At 39.3% G+C, this 15,969-nt stretch overlaps 2 protein-coding genes and 1 long non-coding RNA gene across 3 annotated transcripts in view; 2 read left to right on the top strand and 1 right to left on the bottom strand.

The window, feature by feature from the left end:
• Window positions 1–6,180, bottom strand: part of LOC122662714 (aminoacylase-1-like) — a 53,206-nt gene extending 47,026 nt beyond the window's left edge. The window contains exons 1-5 of the mRNA XM_043858431.1: window positions 5,520–6,180; window positions 5,175–5,437; window positions 4,567–4,704; window positions 4,245–4,484; window positions 3,159–3,393 (exon numbers count right to left, since the gene is read on the bottom strand). Of these exons, the coding sequence (XP_043714366.1) occupies window positions 3,280–3,393; window positions 4,245–4,484; window positions 4,567–4,704; window positions 5,175–5,437; window positions 5,520–6,135 (1,371 nt within the window). The 5' untranslated portion in view covers window positions 6,136–6,180 and the 3' untranslated portion in view covers window positions 3,159–3,279. The remainder of the gene's footprint in view (window positions 1–3,158; window positions 3,394–4,244; window positions 4,485–4,566; window positions 4,705–5,174; window positions 5,438–5,519) is intronic.
• On the top strand, window positions 3,349–3,687 carry LOC122662718. The gene is made up of 2 exons (XR_006333082.1): window positions 3,349–3,489; window positions 3,598–3,687. It is a non-coding gene; the product is annotated as an uncharacterized LOC122662718 (long non-coding RNA).
• A 3,592-nt stretch (window positions 6,181–9,772) lies between the features above and the next one.
• On the top strand, window positions 9,773–13,605 carry LOC122662797 (exopolygalacturonase). The gene is made up of 6 exons (XM_043858511.1): window positions 9,773–9,994; window positions 10,123–10,263; window positions 10,497–10,673; window positions 11,196–11,485; window positions 11,579–11,807; window positions 13,357–13,605. Exons 1-6 carry the CDS (start codon window positions 9,782–9,784, stop codon window positions 13,603–13,605), a joined length of 1,299 nt encoding a protein of 432 aa, XP_043714446.1. The 5' UTR covers window positions 9,773–9,781.
• Window positions 13,606–15,969: the final 2,364 nt, after the last annotated feature.

The raw sequence follows: 15,969 nt of genomic DNA, 5'->3' as shown, positions 1-15,969 counted from the left end.
TGAAAACAAAAAACAACAAAAAAAAATAACCCTACCTGCTTTTTGGAAGAGAGAAAGGAAGGATATCTAAGGATTGAGAGAAACCTAAATCAAATGGAAGAGGGAAAGGAAGGATATCAGTCAAATAAGAAATAGATCAGGTGAAGGCTGCCATGGATAATAGTTCCTGCGCAGGTTCAGGTTGCCTGAGAATGCCAAGATTGATCAAGTGAAGGCTGCCATGGATAATGGAATGCTCACTCTTACTGTGCTCAAGGAAGAAGTGAAGAAGCCAGAGCTGAAGGCCATTGAAATCTCTGGTTAGGAGTACTCGTTCTGACAAGAGAGAGAGAGAGAGAAAGGAGGAGAGAAAGGGATGCCTGCATCCCATCTTCCCCAATTTGGGGACGATGAGTTGCAGGTGTTTTGTTTTCATGTAAGGGCAATTCCGTCAGTTCAAGTCCATTTTTTAACAGTGTTAGTCATGAACTGACGGAATGGACCTATCTGCTACCGTTTGCAAACCTCAAGGGGGTACGCAGAATTTTCCAAACCTTGGGGTTAAAAATATCCTTTCGTTAAACCTCAGGGGATATGTGAAAATTTCCCAAAAAAAAAATAACAATAAAAACAAACAAAACCAAAATTGATATTCCCAAAAAAAAACCACCGCCCTAACCCTTAGACGGTTTGAGTCTTGGGCACATGGGTCTTAGGCTGGATAAAATAAATGGGGCTGGGCCCAACCAACACTCTACACCCAACTATTTCCCGAGGCCACCCAAACCCACAATTCCAAACATAATGCAGCATTTCAATCTCAACACAGCTCTCATTTTCTTGGATGAAATTTTAAAATTTGGGTTCACCAAGAAAAGAGTAAAATTCTCAGGAGATAGAGATTGCACAATATCATCGACATGATAACCAAATACTTTTCCCTCCGAATCTGAGACGCACCAGGATTATATCGAAGACCAAGGACTTCTCGCCCAAATCTTACTAAGAGCAACAGTTGGAGTTGAAGGAGGCTTACTCACCTCTCCCAGTGGCAAGATAGATCCACCGGAGAACAAATTACAAATCCACAACCATAACTACACGGACAGAAGATAGATGGATTGAAAGATCAGAAATAGAAAGAAAGACAGAGACGGAGAAAGAACAGATCTGGGGAAGACGAAGAAAGTGACCTGAAGAGATTTAGAAAAGGGGTTTATAGAGAACATCGAAAGAGAAAGGAGAATTGCCTATAGGAGAAACATCGACGGTTGAGGATTGCCAAAATGGCTTACAATCGGACCGTTGGAATTTAACGATAAGGGTTCACACAGATCCCTGACGTGGTTGGGAAACACTCTTTCTTTTAGTTTCCTATTCGGTTACACAGAATTACCAAAATTATCCCTCATTTTTAATATAAACAAAGCAAAAAATTGAAAAACAAAGTCCAACTTATTTCCGTACGTAGGCTGTACTGCTGGATCGAAAATTCAAATCCGATCCGCAATCTGTATCCGTTTAGGGACATTCCTATCTGTTGATATCTAGAAGAAAAAAAAATCTGAATATTTAAAAAAAAAATCGTCTGAAAAAAATTTTAAATACTTAAGAATAAAAAATTAAGTAAATAATGATCTTGAGGGTTTTTGAAGATTCAACCGGTTCTAGAATATGAGGAAAAAAGAATCATGATTTAAGAGATATGGATTGAGAGTGAATTGTATCTGCTAGGCGGAGGAAGGTCCGGGTTACACAAGGCACAGATGTAAACGGATGGTCAAAAATCCGAATTCGATCTGCATCTGAATCCATCAAAAGCCGTTTAGAGGTATCCGTAGTTGGCCAGGGAATATCTGAATCTGATCACATCTGATCCATATCTGAGCCGAATCCGATCCGTTTACATCCCTACTTGGAGGGCATCGTTCAATGAGTGCCCAATGATGCATCCAACGGATGGGCTGTATCGTACACATCCCAATGGCTGATTGGACACAAGCCGAGATGTGTGCCGCATAGCCCAGCCGTCGAATACCTCATAGGGTATTAGGCGATGCCCTCCAAGGAGAGGAGCCCAATCCAGTAGTAGACCCAATAGTCCCATTTGGGGGAAAAGGAAGGCTATCTTATTTAGTTGCGAGGAACCTGCACCAGAGAAAAAAAAAAGGAGAGAAAAGCAAGTAGGAGAGAGAAGGATTAAAATCCTCTACACTAGCACTGTAGTGCGGGCTTGAGAGCTCGACACGTGGATGATGCTTTATCCAATGATGCAAGCTTGATTGATCTAGTTTTTTTTTTTTTTTTTTTTTCTTTCTTTCTTTCTTCTCAAGCTCGGTACCTTTAGATATCACACTGATCCACGTGGCAAGTTCTCAAACCCGCAGATCGGTGTGCTGCAGAGGATTTTTCCCGAGAACATCATGCATAAATCTGTGATCTTTCTGATTCCAACCGATTTTAAAGCTGATCCCATTCCAATTCCAGATTTTGATCGTCTCTAGTTTCTTCTATATTTGCCTGTCAGCTGCAATATCCACAAATCATAAAATTAGGGGAACAAACAGATATATCCGTGCCCAGCTCTGATTTTTCTCTTTGTTTTGCTGTTAATTCGTTATTCTAGTGGTCATTGTAGCTATGGGCTCCTGTCCTCTCCTCTCTTTTCTCAATAAATTCCTTCTCTATCCTTCCAAAAAAAAAATATTAAAAAAAATTGACTATAATCCATCATCCCATTATTTGGGTACCTAAGATCCACTGTTATTGATTGTACACAAGGATCAGATTGAGTTGATATCTAAAACCACTTAAAGAAGACATATTTTTCTGGGTTTTGAACTGAGGCCAAACCCATGGGCACCCCAGTGCAATTGTTGGAAGATGTTTTTAATTAAGGATTAAATTACAATGTACCTTATTGGCCATCAGATCATACCCTCAAGTGATGATAATATATACCTGGATCAGAACAATGTTCAATCAGTGGAATACATCTTATATTTCATATCAGTACAATGGGCATTGAAATCTGTTGGTTACGGGTTCAAAACCTGAAAACAGCATCTCTGCGAAGCAGGGTGTAAGGCTGCATACCATTTGCCCCTCCCAGACCAGGCAATAACGGTAACCTCGTGCACTAGGGACGGTCTTTTACAATGGGCATACGAGATTGTGACCTCCATTTATGCATCTCTCTCTTTTACAATTACCAACTGGGGAACATCCCTTATCCCTGCTACACTACAATGAAGCTAAAACATGTGCAGTCGCTACAGGAAATGGGCCATGTTTGCTCTTTTACAACTCGTCTCTGGAAGCAGCATTCCTTGTGTGCTCAGTGTAAGATGCGTATGCTTCGATGATTGACTCATATATTTCAATTCCTTTCAGGTACTCCGCTTGATTTAGAAACTGCAACACCGTACAAAAGAGTAGTTAAGGACAACAATAATTGGTTATCATAAATTACTTAACTAGGATAATTAGAAAAATAAACAAAGGAGAAAAGTTTCATGCACGCACGGCCGTATTTCAACCCTTGGATGGAGACAACAGCCCTCCTAAAAATAACCCCCCCCCCCCCCTTGTAGGGCGAACCACGCCTGATTGCCGAAGGTAAGCAATAAGATAAATAACATGAAGCTCTGGTGGTTGTTTTTTTCTTGGAGATCAATGTAAGAGTATGAATGTCTTGAAGAAAATAAAGTAAAGCCAAAAAGTAATGAAACAGAAATAAGCCTTCGTGACCAATTAGGGAGTATGATTGTTCCTAGGAAAACTCCATTTAATTGGGATAAGGCTATGTTGTTGTTGAACAATCCTACGAAAAAAAATGAAGGCAGCAAAGTTAAACAGGCAAGTGAAAGAAGATTCGGCTTTTCTATTCTACTTTAACACAGGCCCAGAAACATGCTTAGGAAAAAGATCTTTAGGCTTTTGGTTGGTCATTGCCAACCCAATTCAATTTCAGGTCTGATCTGATTCATGCCTGGGAATATGCCAGCCTAATGGCCTAACTTGCAGGCAAGCTGATTCCTCAGACATCATGACTTGAGATGCATTCACAACATGCTTTCCACGAAGCACAAACATTGCAGACTGCTTCTGCCAAGCAAGACACACACAAGTGGAAAGAAGCTGGTTTGCTTGAGCCCCCGGGCGCAGTAGCCAAACATCGCCTAACAAGTTAGACCAGGAAACTGACTGATGTCGATATAAAAATTAAAAAAAACAGGGGACTAGAAGCAAATTTGACATTTTACCTCATTATGGTCATGGAGCAGAATAGGAGTGTTTGCAATGGGAGAGAAGCCAATTGCTCGCAATCCTCGTTTCCTATAGTATCGAGCATCTGTTGAGGCTGGATAAAGTTCTGGTTTGCCAAGTTTGCCATTTGCTTTCTTTACTGCCCCTTCTAAAAGTGCCCACCATGGATTAGAGTCATCTGTAGCAGTGAGGACTGGCTTCCCAAAGTCATCTAGAGTGGAAGCTTTGCTTTTAAACTGCCCCAAGCAAACATGGTTAGAAGTGAAAAAAATGCATTCCCAAAACACAAACCTAACAATTCTGATGCTTCCTCCATACCTCAAATGTCATGTTGCGTGAAGAAGGTGCCCATTCCTCTTCAATCCGTTTCTCCAACAATTTCTCATCAACAGTTGGTGGGACTCGTATATCAAAACCTGCTTCAGCTTCAGATGGCTGCAGATTCATAACGAACCCCTGACAGAAGGAATATGGAAGTTACATCAGAAAGGCATACCTGAAAAACACCAGTTGAGATAACTACATAGACAACAAAGCTTGTACTAAAAACCAACCACATATCACCAAAGAGACATAGAATTCAAAATTTGCTTTAGATAATACAGTAACCAGTTAATGACTACCACGACGGAATTGAATTTGAAGTTCATCGAACTAAATAGGATATCATGTGTTCCAATTCAATTGGATTTGCATGTTTCTAAATCAAATTTGAATTCTATGCACTAATGAACCTATGCCAATATCCATTTGATGGGATCTCAAACCATCTCAAGTTATGTTTGAAACTTCTAATGAGCTCTTGGTCTGGAATCAATATAGTCTTTCAACCTATAAGAATTCTTTACAATTTGAAAGTTATATATGGAAATTAAACTAAAGATTCCAATCAGAAATAGACTCTGATTACTAATACAAGAGCTTACTGTTGGAGATGGCGTGCCAGCCTTCAAGAAAGCCATATTCACTGAAATAACTTCACCTTCTTCCTTCAAACCCGCCTTCACCAAGTCAAATTGGGAAGCCCGGAACCTCCTCACACTCTCAAGGCTCTTCATTAGGTTCTCCACTGCACTATTGTCATAAAGTTTTGACCCATGACCAGGAGAACCAGTAGCCTTAATCACAAGCCACCAAGGGCACCTCTCCGCAAAGAAAACACGGTAATTTTCATTTGGTGATGCGATTCCTGTCAGAGTTCCAAACCATATAAGTGAACAACAATTCTGAAAATCAAACTACTTCGGAGTTCGAATTAGAACTGATCTTACCTTCATCAAGAAGTATTCCAACATTCATTTTCTGGAATTCTTCCGATTCAGCTAATTTCTCAGCCCCATCATGGCCGCCTATCTCCTCGTCTGGAACGAACGAAACGTAAACAGTCCTAACCGGCTGGAACCCAGAGTTCTTCAATCCGCGTATGGCTTCCAGGTATTGCATCCCAACACACTTCATGTCCTGCGATCCTCTGGCATAGATATCTCCGGCTTGATCGACGTGAGCATCGAAAGGAGGGTGAATCCATTTATGGTGCTCGGCAGCTACCACATCCATGTGCGAATTAAGGAGAATAGAAGAGAGATCAGGGTTTGTACCAGGCCATTTGACAAGAACGACAGGCATGCCCTTGACGAACTCAAGGGATTGCGATTCGAGGCCAATGGTTTTGGCTTGAGAGAAGATGAAATCGGCAGCTGCAGAGTAGTCAGGGTTAGGTTGAGCTGTGTTAATTTGAAGATACTGTTGGAATCTGGAGATTATCTCCGAAGAATCTTCTGGCAACGAAAAAACTACTACTGTCGATGTGAATAAGAAGAAAAATAGAAGGGAAATTAGAAAACGTGGAACTGAGGAGGGAGAGCAAGTTCCATAAATTCCCTCCATTTTTTTTTTTCAAGAGAGAAGATCAGTTAGAGTAGTGAAGTGGCACTCTACTCCAGTCTTTAATAAGAGCTGAACTCCTCTCAAAGAATAAGAATCAATTGGCTCTTCTGAATCTGATAGAGTTCCAAAGTTCAAACCCAGGCAAAACGGCATGGAACAGAACAAAGGTGGATTCCACCATTCTGGTTGGAGGATTCCGGCGCGAAACCATGCACTCGAAAATTTGTTTGTTCTTACCAAAAAAAATTTGTTTGTTAGGGGACCCGTGACGAATCATGTTCACACCCACATGGATCGGATCCTCTCAGGCATACGCATTAGAAAGTGTCCAATGAACATCCAACGGCTGAGCTGATTGAACGCACTAGCCACTAGCTAGGCTGTGTTTGATAACTACTTTTATCTTTCAAGAATACGAAATCAAATTAGAATACATACCAAGTGACGGAAGTGTATCTTTGGATTAATCGTTGTTATTATGTCAATTAAGGGAACTACTATTGACTATTATATAGGCATATATAGAAACAAAGCATTGTTGCATGATTCACTTTCTTCATGTATATCAATTTAGGTTCCAAATTGACGTGTCATAGTGGCATGCCATTGTTGCATGATTCACTTTCTTCATATATATCAAATGCATATATTTTTACTTGGGCAAAGTTTTCCTCCACCCATAGAGGACAGTTCATCCACCGTCTTAGGGCTCACAAACCTCAATAAGGACCCATGTGATGTCATCTCCCACCCTCTCCTGCTCCACTATGAATGGGATCCCATTCACCATGGATGGAGGGAAACTCGGTCCTTTTTACTTTCTACGATACATGAAAATAATAGATTTGAAAAATGATTGCAGGCTATGACACATGACAGGTGGTTCCGAGAGGTTTCCATGGGTGAGATTCACAGCTCCAATTACGACAGATGGACCAGTTTTTACCACATGGAATTGATGTGGCAACTTCAACCGTTGCATAATTGATTTATCGAGTACTATTTGGATCGATAACTTTCATATTTCAAAGCCAAACTAAACCTTAGACCCCCTTATATTGGCATTTCCCCTCTCTATTTTAGCCAATCATTTGTTTTAACTATTCCCACAAAAGTTGTATTTGTAATGGACATTTAAAGCCTTATTTTGCTATGTGATCAAAATCAATATGCCTCAAACTTGACATTTAAGAAGGAAACCTTGATTCCTATTGGAAATAATTCAAATCTTCTAAAGCACAGAGTGTGAGATGATCTATTCCCTTAATAAAATTTCTAATCTCAAAAATTATGTGAGCTTCATAGTCCAATCACATATCAGAAAATTAGTTTTTATTCTTTACTCACCCTATTATATGGTTTCCTACATACTAAAAAAGACCTGTATATCATAATTTTCTCCTTACAATATGAGAATTCAGAACAATTTTACTTGATAAATTTTATGAACTAGATCCAGCCCTATAGTACACAAATTACTAAATTATGTGATGTGTTCTTGTGCTTAATGCCTTTTTAGATTTCAATAATTGATTTAACATTCAGTTAGTATGCGTCGAGGAAAGTAGATATAGATATATTTTTTTGGGTAGAAAATTTTTTATTCCCATTAATATGTGATAATATTCTTAAACTCGTCCGAAAACCTAACATTTTCATCACTTTGAATTCACTCTCACCATAGCCCAATTATACTTTGCAGCATCCTTATACATGAAGGAACAGCTCTATTCGAGTTTAAGTCATAATGATGTGTTTTAACTAAGGCTGTGTTTGGTATGCATTCTTAGTCGATTTCTCATTGTCGAACGATAAAAACAACTATTTTTGTCACCCGAGAATGCAAAATCGACCTAGAATATATTCCAAGAATGCGTACCAAACACAGCCTAAAAAACACATGGCTAGATGTAGTCGACTATCAACCCCATCTAATTGGGATAAGACTGAATTATTGTTGTCGTGATGTGTATTAACTAAAAAAGAACCAGATCTTATAAGTCTCCACCTTCTCATTGGCTTTGGAACCTGAATCAATAAAAATCTTGTAGAAATAGTTCCAACCATTTCATTCTTATAGTTGTTGCTAATTGAGAAAGATATCTCCCCAAATGAACTCCATGGCACCCTGCCCCCTTTCTCTTCAAATATGAAGAGATAGCAGCAACATTCACTCCTTAGTATAAATTAGGACATATTACAGCAATATCAGTCCCACCCAGTCCAGTTGTCTTCCCACATTCTTTTTCTTTCTCCAATTCCCAAAACTAAATCCACAATTTGTAAATATTTTTCCTTTCAATTTTTCTATTCCCTTTCAACTCACCTCTCCTATCTCCCAACCAAACTCCTCCACCCCACACTTCCAATGATCACATATGTACTGATGCGTCTCAAGAGTAAAGTTCATAAGAAATTATGATAATTAAAATGCACATTCTCAAAGACACTTGATCATGTATATATAAAGGGCGCACATTCTATATCCGGGAGCGCATTTGGGCGCAGGCTACACTGTGACACATGGGGCATAGGACATGGGCAGGGTTAGGGTCATCCAATGGGCGGGTCGGTCATTTTGCCCACCCCCCATGTGTTTGGGTGCACCCTGCGCCCCCAATGCAGAGAACGTTATCCCATATATAAAATATGAGAAAAAGAACGCTACCTGGTTGCATGCGGTGCATGGGCCCTATGCCCAGACACAGAGCCGTGCGAAATGACTATTGTGCTCCCATGGAAATGCGGAAATCCCTGGGGACACGTCGATCATTTTGCAACTCTTATGAGTTCTTTGCCTTGCCCAAAGAGAGTTGAATCTCTAAGTTTGTCCTCTAATTCAAACCTAAATCTAGGGATGTAATTGGATAACCGGAATCCAAATCTGCATTTGTATCCGTTTAGGGACATCCATATGCGTTTAGAGATATCCGGAATACAATCGGAATACTCCGATTAAAATTCGTCCAAAAAAATATCTGAATACTTAATAATAAAACATCAAGTAAATAATGATTTTGAGGGTTTTTGAAGATTCAACAGGTTCTAGAATATGATGAAAAGAGAATTATGATTTAAGAGATATGGATTGAGAGTGACTTGTATCCGCTAGGTGGAGGAAGGTCCAGGTTACATAAGGCAGAGATGTAAACGGATGGTCGAAAATCCGAATCCGATTCGCATCCGAATCCGTGTAGAGGTATTTGTATTCAGCTAGGGAATATCCGGCTCCGATCACATCCGATCTATTTAGATCCCTACTTAAATCCTCTCCAGTGTGCATCCGATGGCTGGGTAGCACTTGGGGTGCGTGCACCGACGAGAGAGAGAGAGAGAGAGAGAGAGAGAGAGAGAGAGATTTTCGTTTATCAAATGGCCATTGGTATAAAAGGAAAGGTAGAGTGGAGGCTGCGAAGAAACAGAGCGGGATAATAGATAATTTATTTTCTGTTTCTGGTGGATATTTCAGCGGATAATAACGGCTAAAAAAATTCGACATACTTGGAAGAAGTTAGTTATGGTCGTTGACAGGTAGCCCAAATTTCCACATTTTTTTTATTAAATTTTTTCCATATATTGAATGTATATAAATTCAAATCTTCCCTTGGCGGACAAGGAGAGGGATCAACTTAAAAAGAAAAGAATTATGAGAATTGATATAATAAAATTCATTTTCTTCTGGCTTTGCTTCACTTCCTTTACCAGGATTGTTACCGGAGGAAGAGCCGGCGCAGGAGGAGGAGGAGGAGGAGGAAAAACTGGTGGACAAAAAGGAGTTGTACCGACGAAACAGGGCTCCGGCACTTTCAACGTCAAGAGCTACGGCGCTAAAGGCGATGGACGAAACGACGACAGCAAAGTAATTTATGCATAATTCCCATTCTCATGTCCTTTATAAATAATATTTTTATTTTTTTTTTTTTTTTTTGGGGTTTCTTGAGAAGTTTTAGAGATTTTTAACCTTAAACTTCATTCTAACTTACGTAGGCCTTCACGGCGGCATGGAAAGCAGCATGTGGATCTTCAGGTTCAGTGAAGCTTTACATACCAAAAGGGACCTTCTTACTCGGTCCAGTTAAATTCGTTGGTCCTTGCAAGACCATTGATTCCATTACCGTTCAAATGCAGGTAATCATCTCGTTTCTACCTTTATTTTTTACTTTCCTTTCTTCTCAGACAATTAAATTTGTCCATTAATGTGTCTATAATTAATCTCAGGTTGAGGTAAGGCGGGTATGTCCCCTCCTTGCATTCTTTCTCTTGATTTAATTTGATTATTAAAAAATGGTAGAGACAGCCCGGGTCCTAGGTAATATTTGGGATTTTTAAAAAAAAATGTCTATAATTAATTCTCTCTGCAGGGTTTCTTGAAGGCAACCACAGATCTGAACAGGTATGGTTCTTCGGATGATTGGATCGAGTTTGGATGGGTGGAAGGATTAACATTGACCGGAGGTGGCACCTTTGATGGCCAAGGCGCTGCGTCCTGGCCTTTCAATAAATGCCCTACCAATTCCAAGTGCAAAGTTCTTCCAACCGTAAGTGAACTGCAATCGTTGGCACTCCCTCTCTTGCTCTTGTTTGTTCTTTGATCCATACAATTGCTAAAGTTAGCAATTAATGGGCATTACTACCATTATATAGACAGAAACAAAAACAATCCATGTCAGATTGAACAAACGATGTCTCTCCCATAATGGGCTCAGTTGCGAGTTAATTGGAAAACCCATTACCCATTAAGGAGATGATCTCCTGTATTGGGTTTTATCCAATCAAACTCAAGATCTCTATCGTCACCATTTATCTGTCCCTCCATTTCCTCCATTGCATCTCATAGGGGGTCGAAAATGGCCACCCTTACCCCTACCTGAACACGCTGCCCGGGTGGGGTCCACTCCCCCTATTAGATGTAATGGAGAAAATGGTGGGGCAGATAAATGGAGACGATAATTTTCCTCAAACTCATCAATTAACATCTATCCACTAATCCATACCAATACAATGACTGGATGTTAATCTATATAGACCCATCGTAACAAAAACTAACTTATTTGTTGCAGAATGTGAAGTTTGTTCAGATGACGAACACAATAGTGAAAAGCATAACCTCCTTAAATAGTAAGTTCTTCCACATTGCGGTGCTTGACTGCAAGAACTTCAAAGGGAGTGGGATCAGGATCTCTGCACCAGGAAACAGCCCTAACACAGACGGCATTCACTTGGAGCGAAACAGCGATGTTACGATCTCTGATTCCGTAATTGGGACCGGCGACGATTGCATCTCCATCGGACAAGGCAATTCCAATGTCCACATCAAGAGTGTTAGCTGTGGACCTGGTCACGGCATCAGGCAATTCCTTGTAACAAAACTTCAAATTAAATCACAAACTTTGAGTGATTAGTAAATCCATGACCTTAATTACTTGTTGATTGCTTCTTGTAGTGTTGGAAGCTTGGGAAGATATGAGGATGAAGGGGATGTGACTGGTCTTCTTGTTAGTGATTGTACACTTAGTGGAACGATGAATGGAATTAGGATCAAGACATGGGCAAACTCACCAGACACTAGTGTGGCTTCCAACATGACCTTTGAGGACATTGTTATGAACAATGTGGCTAATCCCATCCTCATCGACCAGACCTATTGTCCTTACACCAGCTGTGTTTCTATGGTAAGTATTGCACCCAAATTATCCTTGAAAATGGATTTATATGTTTTGAGAATTTCACTTTGCAACATACTTCACCAAACAGAACCTTTTTATGGGTTTCTACTAAAAATTGGCTCCGGGGTAGGTGGTGATCCAAATTTAGTTGAGACCCATCAAATAGTTTTCAATTTCTTTGCTGGTTCCGACAAGGGGAAAAAAGGGTATACCCAGTGCACGAGGTTCCCGCCATTGCAGGGTCTGAGAAGGGTTATAATGTATGCAACCTTACCCCCACTTTACAGATAGACTATTTCTAAACTCGAACCCACAACCACTAGATCATAATGGAGCAACCTTAGCATTGCTTTGGTAAGGTCCAGACAAAAGGTGGATTAGAAATGGTCCTAATTAACCTTTGGTATTTTTCACATAAAGTGGCAACTAGCAAGAATCAAAACCACGGATCGGGATCCTCGGCTGCCGCCTGCCCGCATGGTCGGCATGCAGCCTCACACAGGCAGGGGTGAAATGACCGTCATACCCACTGCTCGAGCACCCTGTCTGGGTGGGGTCCATGCCCTGCCTATGTGAGGCTGCACACCAACCACATAGGCAGGCGACAACAAAGGATCCAAATTGTCAAACCCACACATTCATACTAGCATTTCTATAGTGTGGATTCTTTTTTTTTTGGGGTGGGGAGGGTCAATTCTTGGCATTTCATCTAAATAGTCCAATTATCTTATGCAATGAGGGGTGACAACATTATATGTTAGAAAACTGATATCAAAGGAAGGAGAGGACGGAGAGATAGCCTGAGTCGAACGAGAACGCTCTGTCCTTAAGACAGTATTTGCACCCTATTACTGCACTGGGTTGCAGCAATCGCCTCCTAGGATAAAAACAGCCGGACTGACATCGACGGCAGAGACAGAATCACTTGAAACTATCGGAGAATTTGTTAATGCATGACTGACTGAAATCGTACCACAAAAATTGAATGCTTTGGACTGTCCATTTCACCTTTATTTATAGTGGTGGATGTACCACTTCAAGACACCTCATGGAATGGGTGTGTCCATTGACATGAATGACCAGGATTAAAAGATTCTAATCCAAGCACTCATATGTAAGTGTCTTTTGAAGATACCACATGGTATAGGTGTGTCTCTTGGAGATACCCCATGGTGTAGGTGTGTTTCTTGGATCAATGGATTGGATTAAAAGATTCTAATCCAAGTGCTATGAATGCACCTATACAAATGGATATGTCCCTTGGATATGTCTCTTTGAAGGTCCATGTCCCTTAACCAAAAAACCAGGCCAACATTGAACCAAAGAATGACCCAAAAATCCCAAAAAATAAAACCAACATTGGACCAAAGAATGACCCAAAACCGTCCACACAATTATTGAAAAAATTCCAACATTATATACCACATTAGCATGCAATCTAGCATAAATGCAATGTTGCTGAACATGGGTAGGTTCATGTGATAGAGGATTTAAAAATTGTTTAAAAAATCAGATTTTAGGAGAGTTAATGCGATTGTGAAATGGATGGATGCAGGCACCATCACGAGTGAAGTTACGTGACTTGTACTTCAAGAACATACGAGGAACGTCGTCTTCGCCGGTGGCTGTGACACTGGAGTGTAGCAAAGGTGTGCCATGTAAGAACGTAAACCTTGAAGATGTTCACTTGGATCTTGCAAGAGGAGGAACCATAGCTAAGTCATCGTGTCTCCATGTCAATGTCAAATATGCTGGAACCCAAATTCCTCCACCATGTTCCCCGAATTCCAATATTCCTGAATGAGTGATCGATTAACGAAGAAGCACAGTATTAAGTACGAACTCCTCCTCAAGCTTCTCTCTCATTTACAAGGAAGAAGAGGATCCAGAGACGATGTGTGTATACTGAAGCAGCAGCCGTCCTTACCCTCTTGAACCTAAGGCTCAGTTGGGGAGTTTTTCTGTATATTTTTACTACAACCCTTTGGTATTATACTAATTACTAGGCCCTCCTTTGGAGCGAGTGGCTTTTGTTGTAATTTGCAAAGATAGTAAGATACTATAAGTATTACTTTATTACTTTATTACTTTCTTACTTTATTACTCTAGAATCTAAGGGTATCAATTTGGAATCGAAACAGACCGGGCCGAATCCGAATCAAATCGAAGAAGATTGGTTTGGTTTTGGTTTTAAAATAAAATTCTTTTTTAATTTTTTGGTGGGTGGGTTCAGTTTTGGTCTCAAAGATGAAATCCATCGTTTAAAACTTAGAGATAGGGTTTGTGGGCTATAATCGAAAGCACTACGAAACCATTGGTGCTCGAAGGAAAGTACAATGTGGAATAATCATATTTACAGTTTGTTCGAATATAATGAAGGAAAGAACCAGTTGAGTTTTCAAAGATAAAAAACGTAAATCATAATTAAGTCAAGCAAATTTGGGACATTTGTTAGATATTCATCTTTATGAATCTAAGTGATTGAATATACACTATTAATTTTGATATATAATTTCTTTGATTCCTTCCGAAACAAGATATTAGAACCTTCTATTTTTTATGTGGATTGTGAATTATATATTCAAGTCAATTTGTATTAGTAGTTGGAGGCTTAATTCTATAGTATTTATTCATGAAATATCTTTGTGGATGATAGGACATAAGCCGAATAAGAAACCTAATACGAAATTGAACCAATTTGGTTTTATTTTGGTATTGAAAATGTGTTCTTATTCTCATCTTAGTTTGATTTGGTTTCATCTTAAACTGAATCGAATAATCAAATCTGAACCGATTAACACCCTTACTAGTAGAATCCTCTACTGGTATTGGCCTAACCAATTACCTAAGTGTGTCAATTTGGGACTAGAATCGGCCCCGTCTTGGAACAGACTTATATTGTTCTAGGAGTTGATTTTGGAATCAATTATTAAATGGGATAGGACGGTTCTAGAATACCAATAAGGCCAAACTGACTGGACTTAGAACTGAAACTGTTAGGACCCATTTAAGATTTATATTTAATCTTGGTTAATACTTAACGGTTATAACTTCTAATATTTATGTTCATAATTACTAAGGAAAAATAAGAGTAGATATCTGCATATTTGTATGCTTAAGAATATATATTCAATTATTTATATACTTGAAAATTTAATTATATACTTAAGAATCTTAGATTTCTTCTTACCGGGAAAAAAATCTTAGATTTATTTGAGTGTTCAAGTACCCAAAATCATTAAGAAACTGAAACCAAACCGTTCCATTATTAAACCCAATTCTTACGCATCTAGGGTTTAAAACTTTGGCCGATCTAGATCCAAATCAGTTTGAATCAATCTGGATCAGTCCAAGCCAAATCCAAATTGACCTTGACCGAGTCTTAGAACCCTGTTATCACCTCTCTCTCTGTCCCTCAATTGATTGTCCTCGATCTTTACCGTTTACACGATGACTTCTAATTTCTAAAGTAATATTGCTCATTTCCTTGCCCAGAAAGCCTTCTCTTTAACGTGTAAGACAATTTGGCCGTAGTCTATTCCTTGACTCTGGAATATTTGTATCATCAAGCTAGGTGTACTTCATGTCCTTCTCCTTCTCAATAAAATTTCCCATTACCCCAAAAAAAAAAAAAAAGTGTTCCATTGATCTTCTAATTAAACTGAGTATATTTTCAGGAATTTTTCTAGAATTAATGTTTCAGCGATTTTGGCTACTGTGATAGAGACAGTATTAATATCCGGTAGTCATGCACTAGAGAACATCAATGGTGGATCCCACGGGACTCTCGTCTCTAAAACAAATTTTTTTCCTTTCAATTTTTGGTTTTATTTAGATGCTGGTTTATTCCTTATTTGCGGTGAGGAGTGGTTGTCGACGGAGTACGGCAACAAATCAAAAACTTCCAACGGGCGTGAGAGTCAACATCAGAAAGGATGAAAAGTCGTCAATAGGATTGTAAATGGATAATAGAAAATTCGAATTTGCATCTCTATTCATTTGGAGATATCCGGAAGAAAAAAATTCGCATACTCCAATAAAAATCCGTCTAATAAAACACTGAATACTTAATAATAAAAAGTTAAATAAATAATGATCTTGAGAATTTTTGAAGATTGAACAAGTTCTAGAACATGACGAAAAGAGAATCATGATCTAAGAGACATAG

Source organism: Telopea speciosissima, chromosome 5, assembly GCF_018873765.1.
Source record: "Telopea speciosissima isolate NSW1024214 ecotype Mountain lineage chromosome 5, Tspe_v1, whole genome shotgun sequence".
Classification (NCBI taxonomy): Eukaryota; Viridiplantae; Streptophyta; class Magnoliopsida; order Proteales; family Proteaceae; genus Telopea; species Telopea speciosissima.
This window is presented reverse-complemented; position numbering and strand designations above follow the sequence as displayed.